Source organism: Bos indicus, chromosome 9 (assembly GCF_029378745.1).
Source record: "Bos indicus isolate NIAB-ARS_2022 breed Sahiwal x Tharparkar chromosome 9, NIAB-ARS_B.indTharparkar_mat_pri_1.0, whole genome shotgun sequence".
Lineage (NCBI taxonomy): Eukaryota > Metazoa > Chordata > Mammalia > Artiodactyla > Bovidae > Bos > Bos indicus.
In genome coordinates, this window is record NC_091768.1 from 28,197,835 (window position 1) to 28,216,375 (window position 18,541).

The following is an 18,541-nucleotide window of genomic DNA, read 5'->3' on the forward strand; positions in this document are numbered from 1 at the left end:
AATGGGAAGTTTAATTAACAAACTTTTTTGCAATTTGAAATATATCAAATAATCTTTCCCTTTGCATTCTCTTTTGCATACTAAATTCAGAAACAAAAAAATTGTCATTATGTCAGAGAACTTTGGATGTGAGAGATCTGAAAGACAAGTTTCACAAAGATAGGTTAGAAGCTGGCACTTCTTTTCTGCCCACACCTTAGTTCATTTGTAATTTTTTGTTAGAGTAAGTCTACTGCAAACTTCATATTCCACGTTGTAGGGGAAAGAACAGAGTTTTCAACGATCCTTAGTTTTAAATCCTTGTTGTGTCACTTACATGATTTGCGAATTTGGGCAAGTTACTCATCTTTCCTGAGCCCGTTTTATCTCATAAAGGATATGTAGACTTTCATCTGAGAACTAAGTATATATTCTAACACATATAAGGTCATGTGCTATATTCTATTATACTATTCTACTGCAGTGTAATTTTATATCACCTTAAAATCAGTTTCATTAAACCAAACTAACACAATATTTTGGCCTTGTTCTGATCATATAAAATAACTATTTATGTTACCGAGTCCAAGCACAGTCTGCTCACCACACAACAAGCCAATAAACCTGAGAGACAAGATATTGAGGCAAGGAATACAACTTTATTTGGAAAGCCAGCTGATTGAGAAGATAGCAGACTAATGTCTCAAAATAACCATCTTGTCAGGGTCTGGATGCCAGGTTCTTTTATAGAACAGAGAACAAGAGAAGTTGAGGAAGTAAAGTAAAAGGCCATTATTTTGCAAATATCTCCTGGAATGGCCAACCTCAGGGAGAGGATGTGATAACCTCTTTACTCTTGGAGCCATTCACAGGTGAGCAGGGTCAGACAGCATATTAAAAAGCAGAGACATCACTTTGCCAACAGAGATCCATATAGTCAAAGCTAGGTTTTTCCAGTAGTCATGTACTGATATGAGAGTTGGACCATATAGAAGACTAAGCACCTAAGAATTGATATTTTTGAATTATGGTGCTGGAGAAGACTCTTGAGAGTCCTTTGGACAGCAAGGAGACCAAACCAGTCAATCCTAAAGGAAATCCACCCTGAATACTCATTGGAAGGACTGATGCTGAAGTTCCAATACTTCAGCCACCTGATGGGTAGAACCAACTCATTGGAAAAGACCCTGATGCTGAGAAAGATTGAAGGCAAAAGAAGGGGGCAGCAAAGAGTGAGATGATTAATGGCATCACTGACTCAATGGAAATGAATTTCAGCAAACTCTGAGAGATAGTGGAGCATAGAGAAGTCTGGCATGCTGGAGTCCATGAAATCACAAAACGTCCAACAGGACTTAGCGACTGAACAACAATAACAGGGTCAGATTATCTTCCTATGAGCTGAACAAAGGCTGAACAAGGGCACTTTTAGTTTAGTAATCAGGCAGAGGGGTAGAATTCCCTGAGGCAGGGCATTATGTATGACTACAATAGTAAAGCAACAAAAAGCAAAGGTTAAAATCAAAGAAACATATCCATCACGGAGTCAGAATTGGCTGTTCCTTGCAACATGGAGAACACGTTTCGACGGTCTTTTTTGAAGCTTAAAGAAGTGTACATAATCTGGTATCTTGAAAATGTTTGGATTTACACTAATTAGCTCTGGATTCCTTTGGACATCTACTTCATGAATGGTACTGTTTCACAAAGAGTTGTCAGCCTTTACCTACTGGACAGGAGTAGGCACTCAGCAGGCACCTCCTTCGGCTGGCATTGAGAGTAACTCTTGCATACTCATCTCAGAATTCACATACCATTGTCCCAGGAGCAGCTTTTGCACTTTCACGTGGTGCTCTTGGATTTGGGCCTCTGCTGCCTCCCTTATATGTAGAGTACATCATGAGAAATGCTGGACTGGATGAAGCACAAACTGGAATCAAGATTGCCGGGAGAAATATCAATAACCTCAGATATGCAGATGATACCACCCTTATGGCAGAAAGTGAAGCAGAACTAAAGAACCTCTTGATGGAAGTGAAAGAGGAGAGTGAAAAAGTTGGCTTAAAGCTCAACATTCAGAAAACTAAGATCATGGCATCCAGTCCCATCACTTCATGGCAAATAGATGGGGAAACAGTGGCTGACTTTATTTTTCTGGGCTTCAAAATCACTGCGGATGGTGATTGCAGCCTTGAAAATAATTGCTCCTTGGAAGAAAAGTTATGACCAACCTAGACAGTGTATTAAAAAGCAGAAATATTACTTTGCCAAAAAAGGTCCATCTAGTCAAGGCTATGGTTTTTCCAGTGGTCATGTATGGATGTGAGAGTTGGACTATAAAGAAAGCTGAGTGCCGAAGAGTTGATGCTTTTGAACTGTGGTGTTGGAGAAGACTCTTGAGAGTCCCTTGGACTGCAAGGAGATCCAACCAGTTCATCCTAAAGGAAATCAGTCCTGAATATTCATTGGAAGGACTGATGCTGAAGCTGAAACTCCACTATTTTGGCCACCTGATACAAAGAGCTGACTCATTTGAAAAGACCCTGATACTGGGAAAGATTGAAGGCAGGAAAGAAGGGGACGACAGAGGATGAGATGGCTGGATGGCATCACCAACTCAATGGACGTGGGTTTGGGTGGACTTTGGGAGTTGGTGATGGACAGGGAAGCCCGGTATGCCACAGTCCATGGGGTCGCAAAGAGTCGGACAGAACTGAACAACTGAACTTAACTGAAGTGAACTACGTCCCTTAATGAAAGTGAAGTGTTAGTCTCTCAGTCAGGTCCAACTCTTTGCATGGAGTTGGTCTATAGCCCACCAGGATCCTCTGTCCGTGAAATTTTCCAGGCAAGAATACTGGAGTGGTTAGCCATTCCCTTCTCCAGGGTATCTTCCTGACCCAGGGATTGAACCCACGTCTCCCACATTGCAGGCAGATTTTTTACAATCTGAGCCACCCTGTCTCCACCCATAATGCCCCTAAATCCATGTTTTTTAACTGTAAACTTTATCCCTTGTTAGTATCATACCCAAAATTCCTCGTAGGAATAGTTTAAAATTCAAACCCTGGCAAAGGGTTTGACTTAAGGTTACCTGATCATTTGTTGATTTGTTGACATAAACCAACTGTTTATGTAAAGGCTCTGGGCAGTCACTGGAAAATGCTCTAGAATTTCTGGTTGTGAATTGTTGTTAGTAGCTGATAATGAGAAAAACTGACTTGTAAGAAAAATTCAGCATTCACTAAAGGAAAAGTCAAGGGAAAGACTGGATTCTGGTTCTGAAAAGCCAGTTTAGTTTACTCCATATAACTCAAGTGAAGAGTTTTGCTATTAAAGTAACCTAGTTACAATGTAAAGAGAGGTACTCCCACCATGTGCCTATAATGTTGCATTCCTTCAAGAGTCCCAGATAAAATTTGAAGGCAATTTTTGGGGGAAAAAAAGGAAAAAATGAAGAAGAGTATTATTACTGAATCCTTTTACTTTCTTAGTCTTCATTGCAACATGGTCACACAATCTAGTGGGGCACTTGACACCCATCACTCAGCAGCAGCCAAAATTCCTCTTAAAACATAACTCATCACAATACAGTTACTCTGCTTGAAACCTGTCAGTGACTTCCTACTTTACTCACAATAAAATGGAAAATTCTTATTGTGAACAAGATTCGATGTGATTGTCCCAGCTACATCTCTGACCATTTCTCTTCCCATTCTCCTCCTACATCTGCCGCTTCAGCCACTCTGGTCTCCATGCTCTTCTTTGAATATAGCTAGAATGCTCCTCTTTGAAGATCTTGGCACATATGTTGCCTCTGCAGGAAGATTCTTCTCCCTAGGAGCCTACTTTTGTTCAAGTATCTTTTCAAATGGTGCTCATTCAAAAATGTATAACCCTGTTCCTCGTAAAAAAAAAAAAAAAAAAAAAGCCACTTCCCATTCCCTCATACTCTAATCCTCTAACCTAGCTTTGTATTTTTTCTGACCCTTATTATCATATGACTTTATATACACTTATATATGTATTAATATATAATGCATACATATAAACATAAACATATTCGTTAAGACTTAAAAATGGACTTTTCTCTAGCCTTAAAATGTTTTAAGCCATAGCAATGGGAGAACATAAGCAGCTATTTACAAATTGAAAGCTTTTTGAGTTAACTGTTCTCAGAAAAATTAGGAAATAGATGCAAGATGAGACATACTTCCTTTGGAGAAATAAAGGAATAGACAAATGAAGAGAGACTTGAGTATATGCTACTCATTCTCTCTGCCTTTTATGGTTGAAGACAGAAGATTTGCTTACAATTTCATTATGCAGAAACTACTATTTATAGAATAACTGGAATCCACTTCATTCCAACACAATGCCCCTTTATAACATGTTAATTCCTATTTTTTTTCTTAAAGTTTCACAATATATAATATTCTTGATATAGCCTCCCTCAACACAGAAAAATAAGAATTAATGTGCATTTACTCAGATCAACAAATGTCACACTTAGAAAAACTGAAGATTTTATGTAGTCAGATTTTGATTGTTTCAAAAATATAGTAATATATGCTATCATTATTCTTTTGGAACGTCCACTCTTGTCCAAGCACTTTGGCTCAGTTTCTTCACAATAAGTTGGCAAGGTAGATTTTACTAGTTCCATTTTTCAAATGAGGTAAATGAAATTCCGTGTGTCAGAGCACGTTGCAATGTCACAACCAGAAGGGATCAGAGACAGAATTCAGACCAAAGTCACCGGTGCTAGCACCCTCCCATTGTCTCGTGTTTCATTCCTCTCTGTAGATAACAGTGGAAAGCTCTGATAGTCATTGGTGTAATTGAACTTATCTGTTTCTGTGACGTTTTCCGTGATGTACTGTGACTAGGGCTCCAGGTCAACCTCTGCCACTCTAAGCAAACAAGGTGACAGTGAAGAGCTGTGTTGGAATGCATTGTTATGAAAGAAGCATGTCCTTATTTACTTAACTGGGACCAAGAATACATCAATCCTGGCCACAGAGAGTTACAAAAGCATGTAAATTTTGGATAATCTCTACACAAGAAAGGCATGAGGGGGAAGAACAAAACATAAGATGAAAATGAAGCATTTGCATTTGTTTGCTCGTTTTGCTAGGAACAGGCATCTTCAAAAGCTTTACAATTATAATTAACTATTGTGAATTCTCTGGCTTTGAGATGGCATAAAAACATTTAAAAGCAAGAGAAAAGCCCATTGTAAGGGCTTAGGAAGTAAAAAGTAAGTCATTTAATTTTTCTTTCATCTGATGTTAATTTATGCAGAAACTAATAACATACTTGTGGCTCAGAGCTGCTTATTGTGGACAGAATTTCTCTCTCAGCCAGTCTTTCCTGTGATCCCTACCAGATAGAGCCATCATTTCCCAGCCTATGACACTTTGTCAGAGAAAGGCACTATACTGATAAGTTCACACTCTATGGACACACTCAATTGCGAACCCTCTGAGAACCCATGATATAAAATGTCCTAACTCTTCTCTAGCTGTTACTAACAAAACAGCAAACAAATTGGAGGAGAGCATGAGGAGTAAATTGGATATGTGGGTGCATAGTCAGGTGGAAAGAAAGGAGGATTGTTGACTACTGAAGGAGAAAAATGTCAAGGGAAGGAGAGTCTTCATGTAAGAAACATGGATTACTTTTATATCCAAGAAGGAGATAATTAAATTGTTGTACCTTTTATAAATGAAAAATTTAATTTCTCTGCTGCCAGATCACATAGAGAATAGATGGTAGTACTTGAAGAAATGCAGGGATCTTCAGAAGTTGATATTTTAAATAAATTAACCATGAATAAAGTAAGTCCCATAATGACAGCTTAAAGGTCTAATTCATAAAAATGTTATTAAAGTACATTATTTATACCTGCTTTTTGTGGATTTCTGTTCTTATTCACGACTCTTTCAGTGTATGGCCATAATCACAGGAAGAGTGTATAATGGAAGCATTAATCAATCTGAACTAAAGCAAGGATACTGTATCACCACAATAAAATCCCAGCTATATTAATATAAAGGGTAGAATTTATTACACAAAGTAATTCTCTTTAAAAAAAAAATGAAAAGAATGTCTTCCATCTTATAGCCTCAAATACCTACTTTCATTCCCAAGTTTAATATAAGATGAACTAATTATCATGAACTTTTTAATAAAATATTTATTCACCTACATTATGAAACTTAGAGACTCAGATACTAAGTTGGATACTAAATTGTGATCTTATCGTGTGATCTTATCCTGTATTTATCATGACTATGGCATTGATTTTTAAGTTAGGCTAAGAAATATTTACAGTTAGTCTCTGTGTTAATTAACTCCTTTTCTGACATGTGGCATCTGATGGTAATGTTTATTAGCAAATGCCAATTCAATTGTCTGGCATATGTATCTATTTAGATAAGATGAAAAATTTCCTACAACATAAAATTTCCTCCAGAGAAGCTGAAAGTACTGATACTTAAATCAAAAGTATATTTATTCAGAATTTTAAACATGATTTACATATTTAATATGGATAAACCTTTAGGAAAAAGCAAAGTAGAATTCACTTGGTTTATTTCTGACTCTAGAACTATCAAAATCTGACTTCCTGACTTTCTACTTCTGATTAGATGAGCTGTAATGGTACGCTGTAGATACATTTAGACAGAGTGTGAATATATTTCTCCCTACCACACTAACTTATCTCTAAGAGTCATGAAAAGAGGTTCTTTATAAATTATACGTCTGACATTGAAAGAAAGGGTTGTGTTTGATCTTGTAGGTAAAAAATCTCTATACCTAAGGGAATGAATTAATTCCTGTATTTAATAAGATGCAGTCATTAGTAGGCAACTTAAGCATTCATACTAGAACTACACATTGAGTTTCTTCAGCATAGTAACAATCTCATAATAGTTCTGGGTAATAAAAATCTTCGAATGCCTGGAATTTATACTTGAGGAGACAAATTACAAACAGAAAGGTATTTCAAATATAAGGTAAATCGCACTACTAACTGAAGATAAAAATCAGTCAGTTTCCGACATTAACTGTGCTTACAGCTGCCTCACACCTAAAAGTACTGAATATTCCATTTTAACAACTGTGTACTTCTACATGACTTTGTCATCTGAAATGAGAGCACTTACCAGAAGAGTGTCCAGGGATGTCTAGTTGTTGCATGGCTATCACTGGCCACCATTTGAGTTTCCTTCTGCCCCTCAGACCAAGATTTTCTCAGATCTCTGAAAGACAAATCCCCCATGAAGAAGTCTAGAGGCCCCACAAAGTGTCAAACCACTCTGTGTGTCAGTCAGATTTACTGCAACCTCTGGGTGAAAAGACAGTCTGAGCACACGGATTGATAGAGCCACTCAGAAAGGCCACTGGAACTTATGTCCCCAGTACAGTGCCAGACAAATGTCACCAGACTCCAAATGTCTGTTGACAAGAGGCAGATTTGAAAAACAGTAAAATCAAAATAGATATCATTAATGGCCTATTGTGGGCCTCCCTGGTGACTCAGGCAGTAAAGAATTTGCCCACAATGCAGGAGACTTGGGTTCAATCCCTGGGTTGGAAAGATCCCCTGGAGAAGGGAACAGCTACCCACCCCAGTATCCTTGCCTGGAGAATTCCATGGACAGAAGAGCCTGGTGAGCTACAGTCCATGGGGTCACAAAGAGTCAGACACAACTGAGCGACTAACACACACACAATGGCCTAATGTATTATTTCTAAGGAGACTGAACATATGAAAACAAAAAGTAATTCTTTTAGCCTACCTGCAAAATCATTCCTCTGAAATTATATTTTAATTTCCAGTATTAATATCTTATTTTAGGCACTAGACAAACAACTGTTTGGTTCAGAAAGCTTGAACTATCTTTTTCACTTTTTGTAAAGAATATTAGCAGCCTACCATTGCATGCACTTGCTGTCAGCCAGCCACTGTGCAGAATGTTTTGTAAACATTATCTAACTTTAAAGGAAGTACTGTTATTTTACAAAAGAGAAAAATAAGGCTTAGTGAGATTAAATCACTTGCTCAAAGTCACAAAACTATCTGGAGGCAGAATTAACTTTAACAGTAATCCTTTATTCAAAACTTGATTTTCCTTTTGTACTACATTTTCCTAAAGGGAATATTTTAAATTTCTTCTCTAGAAAAAGAAGAAGAAAAGAAGAAAGCTGAGAAGAACGTGACTTCTGAAACAAAAAAGAAAGGTAAGCAATTTTAAAGCTGCTGCTGCTGCTAAGTTGCTTCAGTCGTGTCCGACTCTGTGCGACCCCATAGATGGCAGTCCACCAGATTCTTCCATCCCTGGGATTCTCCAGGCAAGAGTACTGGAGTGGGTTGCCATTGCCTTCTCCAGTTTTAAAGCTAACATAACTTAATTAGTATTCATTTGTAATGTTACTGTTAAAGCTGTTCTTTCTAGGAAAGAAATTCCCTTAACAATTTTAGTTATTGTCCTTAACAAACAAATATAAATATTCCAAATGAAGTTGAGATTGATAATTTTTAAAAGAAAATTCAAGCCTAAACATTCTTAAAATGTGTTCAGTCAGTTCAGTCAGTCAGTTCAGTCGCTCAGTCGTGTCCCACTCTTTGCGACCCCATGAATTGCAGCACACCAGGCCTCCATGTCCATCACCAACTCCCGGTGTTCACTCAAACTCACATCCATCGAGTCGGTGATGCCATCCAGCCACCTCATCCTCTGTCGTCCCCTTCTCCTCCTGCCCCCAATCCCTCCCAGCATCAGAGTCTTTTCCAATGAGTCAACTCTTCACATGAGGTGGCCAAAGTACTGGAGTCTCAGCTTTAGCATCATCCCTTCCAAAGAACACCCAGGGCTGATCTCCTTCAGAATGGACTGGTTGGATCTCCTTGCAGTCCAAGGGACTCTCAAGAGTCTTCTCCAACACCACAGTTCAAAAGCTTCAATTCTTCGGGACTCAGCTTTCTTCACAGTCCAACTCTCACATCCATACATGACCACTGGAAAAACCATAGCTTTGACTAGACGGACCTTTGTTGGCAAAGTAATGTCTTTGCTTTTGAATATGCTATCTAGGTTGGTCATAACTTTTCTTCCAAGGAGTAAGCATCTTTTAATTTCATGGCTGCAGTCACCATCTTCAGTGATTTTGGAGCCCCCAAAAATAAAATCTGACAAAGTTTCCACTGTTTCCCCATCTATTTCCCATGAAGAGATGGGACCAGATGCCATGATCTTCGTTTTCTGAATGTTGAGTTTTAAGGCAACTTTTTCACTCTCCTCTTTCACTTTCATCAAGAGGCTTTTGAGTTCCCCTTCACTTTCTGCCATAAGGGTGATGTCATCTGCATATCTGAGGTTATTGGTATTTCTCCCGTCAATCTTGATTCCAGCTTGTGTTTCTTCCAGTCCAGCGTTTCTCATGATGTACTCTGCATATAAGTTAAATAAACAGGGTGACAATATACAGCCTTGACAAACTCCTTTTCCTATTTGGAACCAGTCTGTTGTTCCATGTCCAGTTCTAACTGTTGCTTCCTGACCTGCATACAAATTTCTCAAGAGGCAGATCAGATAGTCTGGTATTCCCATCTCTTGAAGAATTTTCCACAGTTTATTGTGATCCACACAGTCAAAGGCTTTGGCATAGTCAATAAAGCAAAAATAGATGTTTTTCTGGAACTCTCTTGCTTTTTCCATGACCCAGCGCATGTTGGCAATTTGATCTCTGGTTCCTTTGCCTTTTCTAAAACCAGCTTGAACATCTGGAAGTTCATGGTTCACATATTGCTGAAGCCTGGCTTGGAGAATTTTGAGCATTACTTTACTAGCATGTGAGATGAGTGCAACTGTGTGGTAGTTTGAGCATTCTTTGGCATTGCCTTTCTTTGGGACTGGAATGAAAACTGACCTTTTCCAGTCCTGTGGCCACTGCTGAGTTTTCCAAATTTGTTGGCATATTGAGTGCAGCCCTTTCACAGCATCATCTTTCAGGATTTGGAATAGCTCAACTGGAATTCCATCACCTCCATTAGCTTTGTTTGTAGTGATGCTTCTAAGGCCTACTTGACTTCACATTCCAGGATGTCTGGCTACCATCATGATTATCTGGGTCATGAAGATCTTTTTTGTACAGTTCTTCTGTGTTCTTGCCACCTCTTCTTAATATCTTCTGCTTCTGTTAGGTCCATACCATTTCTGTCCTTTATCGAGCCCATCTTTGCATGAAATGTTCCCCTGGTATCTCCAGTTTTCTTGAAGAGATCTCTAGTCTTTCCCATTCTGTTGTTTTCCTTTATTTCTTTGCATTGATTGCTGAGGAAGGCTTTCTTATCTCTCCTGCTATTCTTTGGAACTCTGCATTCAGATGTTTATATCTTTCCTTTTCTCCTTTGCTTTTCACTTCTTTTCACAGCTATTTGTAAGGCCTCCCCAGACAGCCATTTTGCGTTTTTGCATTTCTTTTCCATGGGGATGGTCTTGATCCCTGTCTCCTGTACAATGTCATGAACCTCCGTCCATAGTTCATCAGGCACTCTATCTATCAGATCTAGGCCCTTAAATCTATTTCTCACTTCCAATGTATACTCATAAGGGATTTGATTTAGGTCATACCTGAATGGTCTAGTCGTTTTCCCTACTTTCTTCAGTTTAAGTCTGAATTTGGCAAGAAGGAGTTCACGATCTGAGCCACAGTCAGCTCCTAGTCTTGTTTTTTTCTGACTGTATACAGCTTCTCCATCTTTGGGTGCAAAGAATATAATCAATCTAATTTCGTTTTTGACCATCTGGTGATGTCCATGTGTAGAGTCTTCTCTTGTGTTGTTGGAAGAGGGTGCTTGCTATGACCAGTGTGTTCTCTTGGCAAAATTCTATTAGCCTTTGCCCTGCTTCATTCCGTATTCCAAGGCCAAATTTGCCTGTTACTCCAGGTGTTTCTTGACTTCCTACTTTTGCATTCCATTCCCCACTAAAATGTGTTACTGATTATTTTTTTCCTTCCTTAGTAATGATACTCAATTCTACTTCATTATTTTTCTTGATTATATATATGTCACTATTACTATTCAATTTAGTTTAATAAAATGGTCTATCAAAAGAGCAAATTATTGAATATATGGGAAAGAAACTAGTTGATTGGTTTGCTATTTTGTTCTTTTTGAATGCATTATTTGCATTTTCAAATAGTGCATCTGAAGTCCCAAGTGATCTCAAGACTTTTCTGAGCTTTTGACATGCTTATGGTGGCCTGATAACCCAGAGAACATTCAATATACCCCTTTTAATATCCTTTAGAAAAACTGTTGGATTATATCATAATTAACAATGTTATCTAATATCCGTACAATCATGAGAGATTATTTCTTTGACTTAGTGAAAACGTGTTCCTTCCCTGAAAGGAAAGCACACACAAACTACTGTTCTGTTACAGTGGTGCTAGTTCACTCATATTTGACGTGACTATTGACTCTAATTTAGAATCACTGTATACAAGATGAATTGGATGTTAATAGCAGTAAAATGTGCCCTGAATAGGAGAAAGCAATGGCAACCCACTCCAGTACTCTTGCCTGGAAAAATCCCATGGATGGAGGAGCCTGGTGGGCTGCAGTCCATGGGGTCGCAAAGAGTTGGACACGACTGAGCGACTTCACTTTCACTTTTCACGCGTATGCACTGGAGAAGGCAGTGCAATGGCAACCCACTCTAGTGTTCTTGCCTGGAGAATCCCAGGGACAGAGGAGCCTGGTAGGCTGCCGTGTCTGGGGTCACACAGAGTCGGACATGACTGAAGCGACTTAGCAGACTTAGCAAACAGATGTTTATAATTTTCTCATTTTACTGCCAGACAAAGAAGATGTCAAAATGAAAACTGAGAAGGAAACTGCCATGGATGTGAAAAGAAAAGGTATTGTACTTTCTTTGCTTCCTTGGATTATATCAGGATGCTCGTTAATGATGGAATCTTGAGGCAGTGTAAACAGATTTAATATAGTTACTTGAATCTGTCCATGTACAGGATGTCAAAGCAAAAAATTCTTAGTACAAGGTTAAATAGATAGGAGACCAGAAATCATTCTGAAGTCTGTCTCACTGAAACCAAAGCAAGAGAGATTTTAAGAGCTGGAAAAGGGTGGGAGGATTGTAAGCCATCTGTGTTTGCTGATTGAGCTTACTCAGAAGCAGAGTGAACTTTTTCTTATTTTCAAGTCAAGAGAGTACTTCTGCAACTTGGAGCAAGGCTCCCAAGGGAATTAGGTTCCTACCCTCCCACAGAACTTGGAGATGGATGCACTATCTTTCTTGATGATTATATTTCAAAGAAGTGGCTTCCACATCTCTGAAAAAAGCACTCTAGGTTGTAAAACTAAAAGAAGGCTTTTAAGAAGATTTATGTCTTGAAAAAGCAGAGAAAAAATTTACAATTACAAATTTTCTAAAGTAAATGCTGCGAGAAAAGAAAGGTCAGGAGCCTAAGGACCAGAAGGTGCCTAAGTTTAGTGAAGCTGAGGAGAACTTTAAGGCCATCTTTGTCAAGACATAATGAAACTGAGAAGAGCTACATAGTATAACTTTGCAAAGATGAGAAGTGAAGAACACAAAGATAATAATGCATTCCATTAAGAAATAGTGTTGTTCAACAGTGTAGATTTTTGCTTTAAATTTAGTTCTGCTTTTGCTCTTGTTCAAACATGAATATCTGCTTTTATTCAAGTTAAGCTTAAATCTAGGTGAAAAAGATAGTAGTCCCAACCATTTTTGTTTGGTGTAAGTATTTTCACCCCAAATATTTCCTCCACTACTGTCAGTGATGCTTGAAATTCCACCATTAGAGAAACTCCATTTCTTTGAATTATGAAAGAATTGTCCTCTATTAAAATGCAAATCTCTTAGGGCCTTTGTGCATGGGGTAGCAAACGAATTCCTCTGAGCTATATTAACACAAAGCAAATGAGATTTCCTGATCTTCCCTGTGTGATAATAAGCTGAAAACAATGCCATTGAAAATGAGTCAGTAGGTAAGCTTAAATGAAGGTGAAATTGAAGAGAGCTCCAAGGTAGGACATGGTGTTGGGAGAGTAGACTGGGCTGGATGCCATTAGTGAAGACTTCTCTTAGGAAATAACAGCGTTGGTTGGGAATAGAATGTGGTAAAGGAGAAAAAGGAGATCATAGGATGACAAACTAGACATGGATTACTCTTGGTAAGTAGTAAATAAGTAGTAAATAGAAATTACAGAAAATCGTGCTATAAGTAGGGTAAAATGTTGTAAAATACATGACTGCTTGGCTTATGAAATAATCCAGGAAGAGATAGTCATGTGTTCTCTGATTTGGGGACTTCACTGCCAATTACTTTGAACTTCAATTATTATTATTATTATATTAATTTTATTATTGAACATTCATTTATCTTGTTTTGTTTAAAGCATCTTTATTCTTCTAGTGAAATGTGCATCTTGCAGGAAGGGGTACCCCTTCCAGGGCCCGAAACTGGGCTCTTGTCTAACACTGGGAAATGAATTGTCCGAGGAGACACATGTGCTGACAAAGCAAGAGATTTTATTGGGAAAGGGGACCCGGGTGGAGAGCAGTAGGGTAAGGGAACCCAGGAGAACTGCTCTGCCACATGGCTTGCAGTCTCAGGTTTTATGGTGATGGGATTAGTTTCCTGGTTGTCCTTAGCCAATCATTCTGACTCAAGTCCTTCCTGGTGGTACACGCCTTGTTCAGTCAAGATGGATGCCAGAGAGAAGGATTCTGGGAGATGGTTGGACATGTGGTGTTTCCTTTTGACCTTTCCCGAACTCTTCCGGTTTGTGGAGCCTTATTAGTTCCCTGTTCCTTACCAGAACCTCCTGTTGTAAAATAACTCAAGCAAATGGTTACTATGGTGCCTGGCCAGGGTGGGTGGTTTCAATCAGTGTACTTGCCCTAACATTATCATAAGAAAGGGAAAACACAGTTCTTACCACATGATGATACTGAGAGTTGATTGCTTGGATCACTGTATCTGTGACAGCTATATGATTGAGTGCTAAAGAGAAACACGGTTTTACCTGGGCCATCAGTTTTACTGAAGTGTTTGCAGAGGAAAGTTTTGAATTAGAATTGTCGAAGTCTTTATCACAGGTGTGAAAAAGCAAAATCCTGAAAAATGCTTTCGGCAAAATGCAATGGTGTGTATATGGTGGTAGTTTTGATTTGAATTTTGTTTTTGAAGGGAAAGGCACCACACTTTTCTGTTCAGAGAGTGATGGGAAAATCCGATACGTCTCTGCTACTAGGAGACCTGTGTTATTAGCACAGCAGTCATGTCAGAGTGCGATTGTACACCACTGGCAAGAGAACTAATGATGCCAGTATCCTTACCTGCAAGGCCAGTGCTCATCCATTGAAGCAAGGTCTGAACTGGGTGACTGCACAGCATATCTGGGGAGGGCTGCTCAGCAAGTGTGGAAAAATCAAGCTTGTCCCTGGAATCATTTTTCAGTTTGTTTATATGTCATTTTTACATTTAATTACATGAAATACTATTGGCTTTTACCAATCAGTTCAAATTCCTGATTAAAATATGCACAAGTTATTTGTTTGCACGATCTTAACTTCCAAATGGCTTCCCAGGTGCTTAGTGGGAAAGAATCCTCCTGCCAGTGCAGGAGACCCAGGAAACCCAAGTTCAATCCCTGGGTTGAGAAGATGCCCTGTAAAAGGAAATCACAACCTGCCCCAATATCCTTGCCTAGAAAATTCCATGGACGGAGGAGCTGGTGGGCTACAGTCCATGGGATGACAGAGTCAGACATGACTGAGCAACCGAGCACTAACACAACTTCTACATACTCAAAATTGTGTTTGTATGTGTGTGTATGAGAGAGAGAGAGAGAGAGACAGACAGAGATATTCAATTAGTGTTGATCTCCAATTCATGTTTCTTTTTGTTCTGTGCTGTTCTTAGTCACTCAGTTGTGTCTGACTCTTTGCAACCACATGGACTATAGCCTGCCAGTCTCCTCTGTCCATAGGGATTCTCCAGGCAAGAATACTGGAGTGGGTTGCCAACCCAGGTCTCCCACATTGCAGGTGGATTCTTTACTGTCTGAGCCACCAGGGAAGCCCATGTTTCTTTTCAGAGTTTAATAATTTTCCAACTATATTTTCATGAGAGAGAAATATGCTTTAAAAACAGCCAGTTTGAAGCTAATTATTAAAATAGTAAAAATTTCTAGAGATAACAAGAGAAACTGAGAATAACCTAAAATCTTAAAAAGCTGCAATTCGTATGTTATTTTTTCCTAAAATAGTTAGAAGAACACAGCAGAACATCTGATAGCATTATTCTAGTCCCAAATAGTAGCAAATCTGCAAGATGTGAAATATGCCTAGATGCTTATTTAATATATGGGTTTTATCACAGTATTTTTTTATATTTCTATTAACTTTCATATTAGTATGATTATAGAGCATATTTATACGTTATATTATTATTTTATTTTATTACATTTATATTTTACTATTATATAGATGCAAATGAATTTAAGGCTTAAGTTCTGTTTCATAAAAGAGCTTCTAATGCTTGAAACTGGTAAATCACACTTTGTTAGTGATCTATTAGGGAAAAGATAGGTGGGATTTTATAGGAGATAAAGTTGCTAGTCCATGAATTGAAACTGGATAACTGATAGATTGGGATTTAGTATAATAATTTCTTGTTTGCATATATTTGAAATTGTCCACAGTGAAAAAATCCAAATATGTCATTCTAAAAATATCAATTGAAATGAAAAAAAAAAATCACCAATATATTTTTACAATGTTATGAGATGTGTTTCACCCTGAAGAAATACTATTTTTAAAAAAGCAAAGACGAAAGGAAGTAAAAACTTAAAATCTTCCTTATGTTTGTATCAGGCTTAAGTGCTAGATTGGAGAAGGAAATGGCAATCCACTCCACTACTCTTGCCTTGAAAATCCCATGGGCGGAGGAGCTTGGTGCAGGCTACTATCCATGGGGTCTCAAAGAGCTGGGCACGACTGAGCGACTTCACTTTCAGTTTCACTAAGTGCTAGATATACGTACCACTCTAGTTAATACAAGCAGTAGGGGTTATGTACAGGGAACTGGATGCACAAAAAATTGTTGTAAGGACAGGAAAAATTGGTATCAAGAGACTACATTGGATTATGGAGCAGCAAAGATTATCTCTTGGCCAGGAAACTGCTTTGTTCTTCAAAGCTGCCTCAAGGCCTGTCTTTCCACACCCACAGACTAGATACTGAAAGTGTTGAGGCCAGGCTCAGCCACTCACTTACATTAAAGTGGCCTTGTTTGCAAAAGCATTCCTGCCTTTTTTCAGTCTCCTATAGGAGCATCTAAATAATAAAATTTATTATGCTGCAAGGGAGTCCAGAAGACAGTTTTTTGTTTTTTTTTTTTTGCATTCCAATTTTTCCAATTGGAAGGAGGGAAGAATGGAAGTTGAAAGAGGCTATCCAATGTGTCTGTAATACAGATTCTTTCAGAAATGTTGTAGAAGATAAAATTCATATATGAAATGGTTTTGAAGACCTGAATTGTACAATGACTAAACCTATCTTTGAGTTCCCCTAAAAGCTACAAAAGATGGCTCAATCAAACAACATAATAAAATTGGGCAATTTAAGGTGCTCACGAGACACAAATGTAATTTGTTCTTTACATAAACTGTAGCAACATGATTTTTTCCCGAAGAATTATCTGAATAAAAGTATAAATAATAAAAAGGATCCTGAAAAACCAGGCTCACTTTTCTGAAATAAGCTACTAGAAAAGGATGAATTCACTCATTTATTCTTACATGCATTCCTACAGGAAATAGTCATTAAATGCCTCTATTGTACCAAGGGCTTAGTATACCTAAAGGTGGATAAACCAATTAGGCCCTGGCCTAATGGAGCTTACAGTTTGATATGGGAGGCATACATTGACTGAGAAAACATAATGTCCACATGTGTAACACGGGGTAAGGGACTTGGAGGAAACAAATCTGGGCAATAACAATGGGAACAATGGGTTCATCAGCCTCTCTCAGAGACATTTATTTGTAATCCAGTGTACTGGAAGGATCCAGCCATTGATGAGGACATCTTTATATGTGTTAATGTGGTGTGTATATGATAGTGTGTATATGTATGATTTGTGGGAGAGGAGGTACAAGGGGTCAGGATATGCAGGGACATTTTACCTGTGTGCTTAGTCATGTCTTACTCTTTGCAAGCCTATGGAGTGTAGCCTGCCAGGCTCCTTTGTTCATGGAATTTTCCAGGCAAGAAATACTGGAGTGGATTGCCATTTCCTTCTCCAGGGCATCTTCCTGACCCAGGGATCGAACCCATGTCTCTTAAGTCTCCTGCATTGGAAGGCGGATTCTTTACCACTTGCACTACCTGGGACATGCACAGGAGTTTGAATTTATTAAAAGTGTGATGGGAAACTCTTGACGGGTGTTTACAGTGGAGAGAAATGTTTTGATTTGTATTTAACACAGGTACTTTCCCATTTAGATAATAGGGTTAGAGGGAGAAAAGAGAAGAGGTGCACCAATGCAAAGATGGGGTCATTTATAGAAATGGGGAAGCTGTAATGGAAAAAACCTAGAATTCAAGTGTGTTGTTTCAGGTATATGTGACACAGCATAATTCACTTTTTAAAATTGTATTAATTTATTTTTGGCCACACCTACATGCTGTAGGATCTTAGTTCCCTGACCAGGGATTGAACTAGTTCTGGCATTGAAGGTGCTGAGCCCTAGGCACTGGATCCTAGATTCCTTTCATTTTCTCAACTTTTGTATCAGGAACTATTTTAAGTACTTTATACATACTAACTCTGGAGAAGGAAGTGGCAACCCACTCCAGTATTCTTGTCAAGAGAATCCCGTGGACAGAGGAGCCTGGTGGGCTGCGGTCTATGGGGTCGCACAGAGTCGGACACGACTGAAGCGACTTAGCAGCAGCAGCATATATACTAACTCATTCAATCTTTATGAGAAATAGATAAGCTCTTATAATAATCCTTATAAAATTGAGGCACTGAAGACAGAGAGGGGCTTTCCAGGTGGTGTGGTAGTAAAGAGTCCACCTGTCAATGCAGGAGGTTCAAGAGACATGGGTTTGATCCTTAGGACAGGAACATCCCCTGAAGTAGGAAATGGCAACCCCTGCTCCAATATTTTTGCCTGGAAAATTCTTTGGACAGAGGAGTCTGGTGGGCTACCATTCATGGGGGTTTCAAAGAGTGGGAATTGACTGAGCTACTGAGCACAGCACAGCAAGACACAGAGAGGTTAAGTAACTTGCTTCAGACACACAGTAAATGTCAGGACCAGAACATTAACTCTGGCGGTGTGGCTCCACAGCCCATTACTCCAAAGAGTCAGAGAGGCGGGTCTGGAATTCAGAGCAGATACTGAAGTGAAACCATAAAAACAGCATTCCATTTAGATCAAAATTATTGTCCTGGGAACACATGAGATCACCTGGAGAGATTGTGT

The 18,541-nt window shown here is 38.7% G+C and overlaps 1 protein-coding gene across 50 annotated transcripts in view; it reads left to right on the forward strand.

The window, feature by feature from the left end:
- TRDN (triadin) overlaps positions 1-18,541 on the forward strand; it is a 415,089-nt gene that overhangs the window by 206,396 nt on the left and 190,152 nt on the right. For all 50 annotated transcript variants that reach the window (XM_070795846.1, XM_070795842.1, XM_070795840.1 and 47 more), the window contains 2 exons: positions 8,170-8,229; positions 11,857-11,916. In XM_070795846.1, coding sequence (XP_070651947.1) covers positions 8,170-8,229; positions 11,857-11,916 — 120 coding nt within the window. The remainder of the gene's footprint in view (positions 1-8,169; positions 8,230-11,856; positions 11,917-18,541) is intronic.